Here is a 13,988-nt window from a genome sequence, read left to right as displayed (position 1 = left end):
GGGGTGGGTATATATAGTGAGGGAGTGTAGGTGGGTGATGGTAGTAGAGGGGAGAGTGCTGTCACATACCTGCATCCACACCTCACCCACCTACCTGTCTTTCCCATCCACTCTCCCACTCACCTTTCCCACCCACATCTCACCCACCCACCTACCCACCTCTCTCCCGGATACACCCACTTAATTCTAGCTTCCACCCACCCACCTACACTTACCGTCGCTCACATATCCACCCACCTACCCCGCCACTCATCTCACTCACTTCCTTCCCCACTTGCTCCTTCCCCACCCACTTTCTACCTCCCTCTCACCCCTCCTCGCCCACTCCTTGTCCCCCTCACCCACCTACATACCCACCTATATCATGCCACGTACACTCCTCGCTCTCGTCCTCTCTCTGCTTCACCTCCTCATCCCTGCCCAAGGCCAAAGTGAGTAAAATGAGGTCAGAGCGAGTGAGTTACTGATTTACTGAGTGCCATGACGCTCTCTCTCTCTCTCTCTCTCTCTCTCTCTCTCTCTCTCTCTCTCTCTCTCTCTCTCTCTCTCTCTCATTTACTGACTGCCATGACGCTCTCTGTCTCTGTCTTTGTCTCTGTCTGTCTGTCTGTCTGTCTCTCTCTCTCTCTCTCTCTCTCTCTCTCTCTCTCTCTCTCTCTTTCTCTGTCTGTCTCTCTCTCTCTCTCTCTCTCTCTCTGGATGACAGATAGACAAGCAAATAGGGAAGACTTTTCAACAATTTAAGATGCTAATTCTCTCCTTTCCCCCTTCCTTCGACCTCCAGGGTGTGGGGGTGTGGTGAGGGCGGGATCAGCAGGAAGTGGATTCATCACCTCACCTGGCTATCCTGATCACTACCCGGAAGATCTTACCTGTGTTTGGAATATACAGGTAAAAGACACGCTACTCCTTAACACCTCTTCTTTAGCGATTTATTTTTGGATATGGCTGGTTAATATCCTTTTCTTCGTTATTTCTGCTGAGTATGGCGATATTGGAAGGATTTATGTAACACAGATGAGGACAGTAAGGTGTATTAAACAGAATAAGTCGCTTAGAAAAAGGTGTTTGGGAGCTTCCTCAACCGAAGAGAATATGGGCTTATATCTTTAATCTAGCTACCATCCACTCACATGCTTATGTTTGGAATATTAATACTCTCTTTAAACTCTTGGTACCATCCACTCACTTGATTGTGTTTGGAATACTTATACTGTATACGCAAATAAACACCCATTTTATTTTTGCTACCATCCATTCACTTTTATTTGTGTTTTGAAATATATAGCAAAGTAAACATTATATTTTTTTCATTATATTTTTCATTTCCCTTCATTTTAAATACATATGTTACTTTAAACTCTCATTTTAGTCTTGTTACCGCCAAATGACTCTCCAGATCTTACCTGTGTTTAAAATTTACAAGTAACTATACTCTGTTCATCTAAACTTGGCTATTTCCCTACTTGTGCATCCTATTTCCCGTAGCGCAGTGGCAGAATAAGACAATACGACGACCCTACATCCTTTTCATGGCACCTCTTCGTGACTAGCACCATATTCTAGTGTTAATCTCCTCTTATAGTTCAGGGTTACGATGGAGAGATGGCAATTTTACACCTCGTCAGTGTAAACAGTAAAAAACACTTTCATCTCAGTTTCCTCTCGTCAATTTTTTTTTTAATATAATATTCTTGATATCACCAGACGATTTTACTCAGCTTATTAACCCACCTTAAAATTATAGTAATCCTTGTGGAGTCGACAGCCACTAATCCCAAAACTTTCTTTTCCCCACAGGCTCCACTAAATGAAAAAATCCAACTTGTTTTCTGGGACTTTGACGTAACCAGCTCAGACGATTGTTCCGGCGACTACGTAAGCATCGGAGGCCTAGAGAAGAGGGAAGAGGAGGAAGAGGAAGATATAAGAGGGAGGAAGACGTGGAGGAGAGAAGAGGGGGAAGAGGAGGGAGAGGCGGAGGCGAGATTTTGCGGTTCGAAAAATCCTGGACTCGTCACTTCAAAAGGGGATTCGTTGGTGATCAAATTCGCCTCCAATGCAAAGGGATCGTGTAGGGGATTCAATGCTACTTATGTTATCAAGGAAGGTGGGTGGATTTCTCTGTTTGTCTATCTTCTTCTCTGTCTATCTGTCTATCCATCTATCTATCCAATCACTCATCTATTTCCATCTATCCCCCCCCAGAACGAGTCACCTGCGGCACCACTACATCTGCACAAGAGTTCACTTTCACTTCCCCGGGCTATCCAGAGAGCCTATCCAACACCTCCCTTCAGTGCTCCGTCACCGTTGACCATGGATGCGAGTCTCCTATATGTCAGCTAAGGTCAGGTCACGAGCAGCACGGTGGGGTCATCAGAAACGAGGTCACTGCAATATGGGAGGACAAGCAATTAGACAAAGTTAAATTACGATGTGAGATAAAGTTATATTAGGTTTATAATGACTCCAACCTGCTTGCATGTTTCGGCCTTCGTCACCTAATGGCACCGCTCCACTCGACTCGATCTCTAGCAGCCTCCTTATCCAGTCACTTATCCCTGAGGTCACAGTGTATGACCTCGTTCCAAGACTTATTTCAGTCTGCCTCTCGTAACTCTACCCTAAACATTCACACCTCTCACCCTCCGCACCCAGCTGTCATCCTCTGTCCTCTCCACATGCCTAAACCATCTCGATCAAGTCCCATCCTTCCTCCCAACACTTCATTTGCAATCCTAAATTTATAAGTAACCAGCCAAAGTTTACAGGCTCAACAACTTATCATTGATTTTTATATAATTGAATATTCTCGTCTAAAATATTTAATTCTCTGCAAACAAATCAACATAGTGAGCTTGTTTGAACTGTACATATTTTCTATCCATTTATTTATCTTTCTATAGCCAGACGCCTTAATCCCGTGAGGGGTGGCCACAAACAAATCGCCTCCATGTCCCCCTGTCCCCTGCCATTTCGCTGCCCACCCCCAAACTTACGCAAGACAATACTTAATATGCTTTCATGGCGATTTTTTCTCTCCTCATACTCATTTATGTGGCGTATTTATCACTTTCATGTTGATTAAGTTCAGCATTGGAGACGTTAGTATATTTGTATATTTTAAATCGTGGTGGAGACCATCATCCACTCACTTGATGTAGTGCTGTCTACTTCTTCCTTCGCCTCTTTTTCTGTGTCTACCCTCCACACTTCCTGTTTCTCCCATCTTTCCTGTCTCTTTTTATTGCTTTTCTTTCCTTTTCAGGTGGCTTTACATTGAGTGACAAGTCTAATGGTCTCCTGTAAGCCAGGAAACCATGTACAACGCTGGGTGGTAACCATATATCCAACTCATACGTGTTCCCTACGCATCAACAAGTGGGTTGGAGGAGGGTTAGTGCCCCTCCCCGTAAAACAACTAACTCAAAGACAAACGGCCGCCCCTTACAGAATTATGGCGTCTGGCTGTAGATAGATAGACAGACAGGTAGACAGACAGATAGATAGATAGATAGATAGAAATGTTATACTTATGGTCTTTCTTGCTTCACGCCTCCTCCTCTTTTTTTTTTTTTCTTCTTCCCTTAGACTCGATTTTGATGAATTTGAGCTCCAGCCGCCATTTTGGGGAGAATGTGCATACGATAGATTCTATGCAGAGAGTTCCACGCCCCTGCCCTTCCTCTGTGGCTCCAACAACGCCACTCACAGTAAGTATGTAAGTAGGGCGTAAGTAGAGACGTAGGTAGGAAGGACAGTGGGTAGGTGGATATGAAAATGGTTAGTAGATACGTAGGTAGGAAGGACAGTGTGTAGGTAGGTAGGTGGATATGAGAATGGTAAGTAGAAAGGTAGGTAGGAAGGACAGTGTGTAGGTAGGTAGGTGGATATGAGAATGGGAAGTAGATAGATAGATAGATAGATAGATAGATAGGTAGGTAGGTAGGTAGGTAGGTAGGTAGAAATGCATACAGACTGGATGTAAGTAGAAGGTGGTTGGTAGAGGTGGATAGGAGAGTGATATCAGGTAAGTAGGTAGGTAGGTAGGTAGGTAGGTGGATAGGAGAGTGAGTAGGGAGGTAGGTAGGTAGGTGGATAGGAGAGTGATATCAGGTAAGTAGGTAGGTAGGTAGGTAGGTTAGTAGGATAATCAGTACCGGTAGGATGTAAGTTGGAAATTGGACATGCAGAACTTTGAGTATATAGGTAGGTGAACAGATTAAGTGGGTAGAAATATAAGTAGGTAGATGAGCAGGATGTATGTATGTAGGTAGGAAGGATGTAAGTAGAAAAGTAGGTAGGAATGTAAGTAGATTGGTAGGTAGGAAATTAAGTAGCTGAGTTGCCCCTTGTGCAGATAATATGTGTTAATTCAAACCTCATTATTATTATTATTATTATTATTATTATTATTATTATCATCATTATTATTACTACTACTACTACTACTACTACTTCTACTACTACTACTACTACTACTGCTACTACTATTATTATTATTATTATTGTTATTATTATTATTATTATTATTATTATTATTATTATTATTCCATCAACAGTGTACATCAATGTCGAGGGCCGCAAGAAGACTGACCTTACATTTATGCTACGTGACCTAGAATATTACCTCTATAACTGCTACGACATCTATGGGACGAGAGGGAAGGAGGAGGAGGAGGAAGAGGAGGGGAAGGAGGAGGGACCAGGGCACGTCAGGAGGAAGAGGAACGTGGAGGTAGAGGAGGAGGAAGAGGAAGGGAGGGAGAGGCAAAACATCTTCCGTCTCCCTCGTCAGGTTAGCGTCCGTCAGTCTGTTTAGCGGTTGGAAATAATACTTTTGTTTTGCGTGGAAGCCTCAAGATCTTTTTTCCATATATTCGCCTCTTGGTGTAGACTAAGCACTCCATTCCCTCAGGCCCAACGCTGTGATGGTAGCAGAGATGTTTTTATGGAAAGTCGGTGATTAATTAAAAACGAAAATCACGTAGGCAAACTGTTCCCTGCCTCAGCCTATGATAAATATTGCATCCTCCCAGTTAGCAATTACTCGACCAGCTTACAATTTCATTTTTTTTAATTTGCTGTCTCTAAACTATTCTATTCAGTTTATGAGAGAATATTTGTGTTTGATTAACTCCTTCATTATTGTAAGCACTCTCCCGTGATGAATACAATAACATGAATATAAGTATATAATAGAGAAACACGTAACTGAGTTGAAGGAATGAAATGACTGAATATTTTACAAGATATATTTTTATCTCCCGAGTTACGCTTATCCTTGGCGTCTGTTTACACCTGCATGACTCTGCTTGTAAAATTCTTGTGTTCTCTCTTACTTTATTCACACCCACAATCCCACACCCACAGTCTCCCACCCACACATATACCTACATCCACACCCACACATATACCTACATCCACACCCACACATAGCCTATATCCACATCCACATCCACACATATACCCACATCCACACTCATGTCTCTCCACTGTCTTCACTTCCTTAAATTATCACCCTTGGTACTTTTTTTTCCGTCTCTTTTAAGGCTACCACACCCGCGCCCACGCCCGCACCCACGCCCGCGCCCACGACCACGCCCTCCCCCAACACCACCACCCAAGCCCCTACTACAGAAGCAGACGTTACAGTGGCACTCTACAACTACAAGTGCGTTACCTGTAGACTGTTTTCATCTAACGGGACTGGATCACTACCAATAATTTAAATACTGTACTAAGGGGTGATGGCATGAATTCTGATATTATTTATGAGGTTGGAATGAATCTCCTTGGTTACGAAGTTGGTCTGTTTTTGCCTGACGAAAACTTGAATATCTAATTGTGGCTGGATGATATTTGTATGAATGTCAGTAATGGGGTTGTCAAGATGAGGTTCATATGTTAATGATGACAAGTTGATAGTAAGGTTAACAAAAATGATGATAATAATGATAATGATGATGATGATAATGACGACGACGACGACGACGATGAGGATGGGGATAAATAATAATAATAACAATAATAATAATAATAATAATAATAATAATAAAAAATGTTGCTGCTAGATGCCGTCAAGAGTTTCATGATCATAGTAAAGCATGTGTAAGGGTTAATGGGCATGTAAGTGAATAGTTCATGATCGGTGTGAGTGTACGACAAGGTTGTGTGATGTCCCCATAGTTATTCAATTGAGAGAGAGAGAGAGAGAGAGAGAGAGAGAGAGAGAGAGAGAGGGATGGGGTGATGAGAGAAGTAAAAACACGAGTAATGGAGAGGGGGATGGAGTTGGTAATGAATGGTGATGGATGGAATATCTCAAATTTGTTGTATGCTGATGATGCAAGATTACTTGCAAATACCGGACAAGAACTTGGTAGACTAGTGCAGAGTTTTGCTGATGTCTGTGAGCGTCGTGCTTTGAAAGTAAATGTAGAAAAGATTAAAGAGATAGTTGTTGAGAGAGATGGTGACTCCCAGTGCTATGTAACAGTGAATGGAGAGAGACTGGAATTGGTGAGAGAGTTCAAATACCTGGGTACAGTGATAGAAAAGAGAGGAAAATGTGCAAAAGAAGTGGAAGTAGAGTGACACAAGGAAGAAAAGTAGCTGGTGCAATGAAGGCCTTGATAAGAAACAGAGGCTTGAGTGTTGCAGCTGCACGAGGCTTACATGAAGGAGTATTAGTGCCAACTTTAACATATGGATGTGAGACTATGGTGTGGCATGAAAATGAAAAGTCAAGAGTAAGAGCAGTGGAGATGGGACTGCTGAGGAATGTTTGTGGAGCACAGAGGGTGGATAGGATACGAAATAATGTGACTCGTGAAAGATGCGGAGTGAGGAAGTCTGTGGACACCAGAATCGAAGAGAGTGTACTGAGATGATATGGTCATGTGGAAAGAATGGGTAGCCTAACAATAGAGTGGTGAAAAAGGTATATCTGAGCGAATTTTAAGGAGGGAGGAGGCGAGGTAGGCCAAGAAGGCGGAGGGATATGGTGGATGAGAGTGTGAGGAAGAGAGGTTTGGAAGTCAGTGAGACTAGGGAACTGACAAGAGATCGAGCTGGCTGGATGAATATTGTGAGGAGAAGCACATGATCAGGGATTTGGCACCCTTTTTTAACGGGACAGCTTCCGGACTGACTCTATCGGATACGTTTATGTGAAGCTACAGAATGTGGTGCATGTTTTTGGCGTATCCAATAGAGCCAGGATTCCGGGAGCTTGAATGATGAGTGAATGGAAGCGTGACCCACTGGACTGGACAAATTTGGGCTGTCTGGACATTGCTACTCCTCATCCTGCCCTAAGGTGGGAAAGGAGGTCTGGATGATGATGGTGATGATGACGATGATAATAATAATAATAATAATAATAATAATAATAATAATAATGCTCCTCTCCTTCCTCCAGAGATTCCCCGCTAATAAGTTTCCCCACCAGAAGGGCCTGGAACATAAGAGTCACCCAGATACCCTGTGACTGTCCAAAAGTTCGCGTGCCAAAAGGTGAGGATTTTTTCTTAGGATCGTATCGTAGGTAAGACTGGAGACTGTAGCACCTTTTTCTTAGCGATTGATTATGGATATTATACAGTGGCATTTCTCTCTCTCTCTCTCTCTCTCTCTCTCTCTCTCTCTCTCTCTCTCTCTCTTTCTCACTCTTTTTCTTCCTTTCTCTCTCTCTGTTAATCTATCTATCTGCCTATTAGTGTGTGTGTCTCTGTTAATTTATCTAACTATATGTCTGTATATCTGTCTATCGCTCTACCTACCTATCCATCGATCTATCTGTCTACCTATCCATCTATTTATCTATCCATCTATCTATCTATCTATCTATCTATCCATCTATCTATTCCTGGCATGCTAAGGGTGTGTTCGTATTCTTTTATATGCTGAGGAGAGGATGTCTACACCAACACCTTTATCAATTTCAGCAATATGACGTTTTAAGCAATACTACGGTGTTCTCATCTTTCCCTCATCCCTCCTTCTTTCCTCCAGCACCAGTGGGTTGTCTCCAGTACCACAGGGGCCTCACAGGGGAAATAAAGAGCTTCAACTTCGAAGGAATTGGGTGTTATTCTGAGGACCGCTGGTGTGACTTCCGCGCCATCACTCATGTATCAGACTGCGATATACGTGTTGGGTATACCGGTACGCAGTCTGTCTACTTCTATCTGTCTGTTTGTCTTTTCTTCTTTCTCTCTGTGTGCATCTGTCTGTCAATCTATCTGTCTATCTAACTGCCTTTGCGTCTCTCTTCCCTGACGCTTTAACACGTACATAATCAGCATATCTACCTACAACGCCATCGCCCATGTTTCTGACTGATATCTGTGTTGGCTGAATTAGTACACTTTTTAGATTTTTAAATAATGCATCCCAAAAGCTTCAGTCTGATGATATAGGTGCAGGCATAATTCAAATCTTATTCTACTTGATCTATGCCCAGCCATAAATATAACTATGATCTGACTTAATCGAGGACTAGCAATGAACATACGTAATTTTCACTTGAACTGATATAGGACAAACCATAAACATAACTGATTTGATATGATACACATTTAAGACTAGCTGTAACCATGTCTTAACCCTGAAGTGGCTTGATCTCTGCCTAGTCATAAATATACAGGACATTAACTTAACCTAACGTAATGAAAAGCAAACCAAGCCAAACCCAACGTAATCTAACCTACCCCCCAGGTCACTACAACAACCTGGACTACAGCATATGTGTGGAGCCTGAATCCGGGTTTTGTGGGGTACAGTACCAGCAGATGGGTGGCGCTGGGTTCTCTCTCTCCAACATAACCACATTTGGCGATAACCCCACCGCATCACACCCACTGGTAATGGGGTTAAGAGTAGTGGTGAGGGGTTTGGGGCAGGGAAATATACAAGTGGAAGGGGAAGGGAGAGGGGGAGGCATCAAGGAGGGGCTAGGGTAGGGAAGGAAGGGAGGTAAAGAAGGAGGTTAGGAACAAGGGCATAGGAAAGGATATATGTACTGAGTGGAGGTAAGGTGAAGGGGAAAGGGGATAGGAAGGGGCCAGGTCCATCCTCTCCAACATCATCTGTTTTGGTGACAACTCCACTGTGTCACATCCACAGGTAAAACGTGGAAAGATTGTGGGGAAGGCGTAGGAGGGAGGGAGAAGGGGGAAGGGGTAGGGACTAGAGGGTAGTAGGGAGGGGGGAATGGTTAGGGTAGGGGTAGGAAAAGTGGGGAGGGGGAAGGGACAGAAGGGAAATTTACAGAGGAAGGAGCTGGAAGTGTCTGAGGAAGGGAAATAGACTGCAAAAGTCACAGGGAGTACAGGAAAGGAGCTGAGAAGGAAAATTTACATGGGAGGGGCTAAAAATAGAAAATATACAAGGGCAGAAGAGAGGAGGTAAAGGATTGTGACAGGGGTACAGGATGAGGAGCTGACAGCAAGAGAAAATAGCAGAGGGAGGGATATATACAAGTGTACAGGAAAGAAGGGGCTGAGGTAGAAAAGAAGGCAGTGGGGAATGAGAGAAGGGAAAATTACAGAGGTAAGGGACAAGAGAAATAGACAAGGGAAGGGGACTAGGAGGCAGTGACTGGTAGTAGGGGGTAGATGGGGACGGGATAGGGAGGGACTGGGCTCTCATTCTCCAACAGAGTAACTTTTAATAACAATTCTACTGCATCTCCAACAAATCATGGGGTTGGAGGTGGGGTGAGGTGGTTGGTCATAGTGCTAGTTCCTTTGGTTATGCATTTAAACACATTTAATCTATGTTCACACTGTTGAAGAAGCTGGGTGTGTCTGACTATACCTTGAAGGAGGTATAATGGGCCTTGTTCTTAACAATGTCTTTTTCTCTTTAAGGTTGCTGATGCTGGTTGTATGTCTGACTACCTGTGGGTGCCTGGGGCTGAGAATGACCACGGGACTGAGACATATGAGAGATTTTGTGGCACCAAGCTGGGGACTGCTAGGAAGTGGGGCACTGTTACTAGTGAGTCAGCACTAATATACACTCATATCACTGTAAAGATTCAGTTCAAATCATCTTAATGAATGTAAGAATAGTTATGCTGTCAGTAATAATGTTCTCTTTAAACAGCAACAACAATTTTTCTAGGTGTAATGACACTACAGTACAACACAGGAGTGGAATGGTTGTCCCTCTGACTCTCCAGTTCAAATACAGAAGCTATAAAGGACAGTTTATAAACCTGTATAAAAATCAATTAATACCACTTGCTAACAAATGGGATAACTAAACCATTGAGATTAGAAACAGCCTTAATATTAAGTGCTGTATCACAGTACCTATTACTATGCATTATCCACTATTATTACTTCTGCAGTTTCACTATATTCATCATACCTCAAACAACTCAAGTACCCACCAGTAACACTCACTTTCACTAAACTACAATCAATACATAAAGTCCACATTATGTGTCTTGGAAGTGTTCCATAATATCAGATTTTTTCACACAACTGGTACCATAAAGTTGGGGATATTTGAAAATGTATTCTACTGACAGCCCTGGCACTTTATTAGGCAGTCTTCTTGTAATATTCTGTGGACTAGACTGCATAAAATGGCAAAACAGTAACAGATAAAAGGACTTACAGCTGCATTATTAAAACTACAAGGTGAAAGAGGTGGACAAGCTTCCTACTGCAGATGATAATATCTCAAGCATGTGATGATGATAAACATGTCTGACTTTTCTGAATATGCAGACTGTGCTCTTTAATGTGGGATGCAGGCTGATCACATATAATAATTACTGCCATTTCATTAATCATTGCAAATTAAGGGCAAGTTAATACTTTTGCACATTCAGTTCTAGAGGATGGTCTGTGTGGCACAGTGCCTTATCACAGTGAGGCACTGTTTGCTGAAAGGAAACACCAGTTCACTGCATGGAAAGACCCTGCAGGGGCAGTTGTTTGCCTGCAGTTGATTGGTCTGTTTGACCAAAGAGTCCAGGGTTACTCAACAACAACAGACTGATCCATAAATTGTGCTCACCAATCTTGTGTGCTGCAGGAATGACTGCCTGCTGGTGTGAGTGCATACATTTAGGCTGCATCATGAAATTAGCAATGAACATCAAGAAGCAAATACTATACAGCATGAAAAATGTTATGGGAAGTAGAAAATAATGCAGAGTAGACACGGGAAGTACTGACTGAGCTATACCCACACCACACAAGAATTGGGATATGTATTATATGAGCTCCTGGTATTAGGAATAAAACCAGGCACTAAAGACTAACTTACCATCTTCCCCCTTGCAGGCTACTCCAAACCCTTCACCGTTCGTGTGGTGACGGATGCGGATGAATTCAGTCTGGATGCGGACTACATGAACCGAGGCTTCCACTTGTCCTACTCACAGATTCCCTGCAAGCTCTCAGGCTGAACTCTGAAACAGCAAGAGCATCTCCACACTGAGACATGAACTGGACATTGGGTTGTATTCTAAATGGCCTAGAAGATTCTGTAAAACCTCTTCCTTAGCACTTTATCCTGCACATTATGCCTTAATATCATCTTTTGTAGTATGGATGCAGACTGTGTTAATACTGAAATTATATAAAATACATGACAAAGGTGAATTATGCAACGTATATGGCTAAGGAAGAATTGCTGCAAAGTCTCCTATACCACCTAGAATAGAGGCCAAAGAGTCTTATTCTCACTGGTACTGGAGACTCTGCACTGATTCTTCCAAGGCATTTCATATTGCAACCTACACCCTTATACAGTATTCTCTTCAATGTTATTTATGTTTTTTACAATCGAGGTACAGATACTTTGTATCATCAACATACAAGAGGATTACATAGCATTATAAAACATAAAATACGTCACTGAGGAAAAGGTGCTGTGATATCTCTAAAGTCACTTAGAATACAACCCAGTTTTGTCCTGTCATTATTTCTCAATGAAAATTGGAAGAACACACCACATCACAGGGTTACATTTTGGACAGGCTGTTTCTCATTGTCACCTATGTTATAGCTGGCAGTGGGAAATAGCTTGTCCAACATGTGACCCAGTAAACCAGTGTTCTTCCAATTTTTATCATGACCTACACAATCAGACAATTAGCTTCAGAATATTTCAAATTCTAACCTCAGTGTGAATAGATCTTAACCTCTTCAATCCAGTTATACTTTATTATTATTCCTGCTGCTTTCAGACAATTAATAAGCTTCACTTAAACATCTTGCAGTGAAGGGGTAACACACAACCTCCACTGATCTTCCTCTTTATGAAAGGTCTCCCCACACTTAAATAAAATGCTCTGATAGTAACATGAATATGAATGGTGTACTTGGATGGAAGGGGTTAAAATATGACTTTAAAATATGACTAGAAAAAAAAAATTATATACAATAAACATTTATGAATGGACAAAGACTTGACAGTGATGAATCGGGCTAAATGGAGTACTGTAGAAGAATATATCATACTTTCAGTGTTGTTTTGGCATGCATTGTTATTTTATATTTTGGCTAAGTTAGAATAGCAAATTCATAATGTTCTGCTCTTGTGTGTGTTTGGTTGTGGTCTAGAATGAGAGAAATGAAAGGCCTCACAATATGAAAGATGCATAATGGGATGTGTATTGCTCATGATGTACTGAAATAAATATTTCTAAGGATGTTACTCCTCTTGCTTTTATGACATATCCCCTGAAATATATTTTAATAACTGAGATTGCATATTTTTATCATTTTTCTGTTGAAAAAGAAAGGGCTGAAGAAGGGAGGGTGTGAAAATGTAAGAGAATTACAATGCCTGTCACTGGCTACCACTGAGTTTGCAGGATGAATGCTCACTATATAACATCTGAGGCCCTCCTGAGCTCAGTAAAAGTATCTGGGATGGGAAAAAGTATTTGTACTGAGGTGGTTAGTCTTCCAACACTGCAAGTCTTCCTTCATTCAGTTACACTTGGCAGTGTGGATCATTCTACAACTGCTACTCTGTTTTTATCTACAGTCACTTAAATATATCTAAATCTAACAGAACAGGCATGCAGTATTCACCTGATATCAGATATGCACATCTACTTTATTCTATAGCCACAGTATGTACAACAATTAATAGAAATAATTTTATTTAGTACTTAACATCTTTAATAAATTCTTTAATTTACAAAAATATATCCAGTTACAATTACTAATACTGTACAGTACAAACTCTCAAATCCAAAACTCTGATTTCCAAGAACATCAACCATACAAAAGATTGTTTCACTCAGTTGGGAGTAGTACAATCAATGCAAAAATTGACAACAATGTTTTTATGGGCTCATTTATGCAAGAAAAGGAATCAAAGGCTGGAAGTCTGTAAGTTATTCTGTCCAGGAAAAACAAAACAAAGGAGAGGTACAATCAAAATCTTTTCACTGAGAGAAGGAAAGATAATAATTTACTAATAAAATTACCTCACTGTGCTTGCTGGTAATGATGCTGTTTGTCATGTTATATAATTTTCTCATAGTTGTCACTATGATTCATTCCAATATTTTCATAAAAACATCTGGACCCAAGCATTTCAGATTTAAGAGTTTGCACTTTGTACCACTAAACACTGTCTTCACTTACAGATTATCTCAAATGCTGTATCAATATTATGTACAGAGCACTATAAAGTAAAAGTGCACTACTGCATACTGTAACAGCATGAGAGAACTGACTGTCTACTGTGGTCTTGTGGAAGATCATTTAACGCTTTTAATTAATCTAAAAATCCAAACTCCATCATGAGATCAACCCCATCTTTTTGGTCAACATATCAACATTCTACCACTCAACCAACATCGTCCCCAAAGGTGGTGATTTAGCAGTCTTTAACACCTTACTTTTTACTGTTTATGCTAGTCAGGTGAGTCATAATATTGTCCTGCATTACCTGTTTAGTTTATACATGTCTTACTTGGCTCTATATCTAGCAGTCAGGTA

General features: G+C 41.4%; 1 protein-coding gene across 1 annotated transcript; it reads left to right on the top strand.

Annotated features, from left to right (window-relative positions):
* Positions 1-364: 364 nt before the first annotated feature.
* On the top strand, positions 365-11,434 carry LOC145398105 (uncharacterized). The gene is made up of 12 exons (XM_080271059.1): positions 365-431; positions 785-891; positions 1,801-2,110; positions 2,209-2,350; positions 3,595-3,716; positions 4,566-4,807; positions 5,556-5,677; positions 7,427-7,521; positions 8,020-8,172; positions 8,725-8,870; positions 9,879-10,008; positions 11,310-11,434. Exons 1-12 carry the CDS (start codon positions 365-367, stop codon positions 11,432-11,434), a joined length of 1,761 nt encoding a protein of 586 aa, XP_080127185.1.
* Positions 11,435-13,988: the final 2,554 nt, after the last annotated feature.

Source organism: Coenobita brevimanus, chromosome 44 (assembly GCF_032717465.1).
Source record: "Coenobita brevimanus isolate Jiangsu-jjx chromosome 44, ASM3271746v2, whole genome shotgun sequence".
NCBI lineage: Eukaryota > Metazoa > Arthropoda > Malacostraca > Decapoda > Coenobitidae > Coenobita > Coenobita brevimanus.
This window is presented reverse-complemented; position numbering and strand designations above follow the sequence as displayed.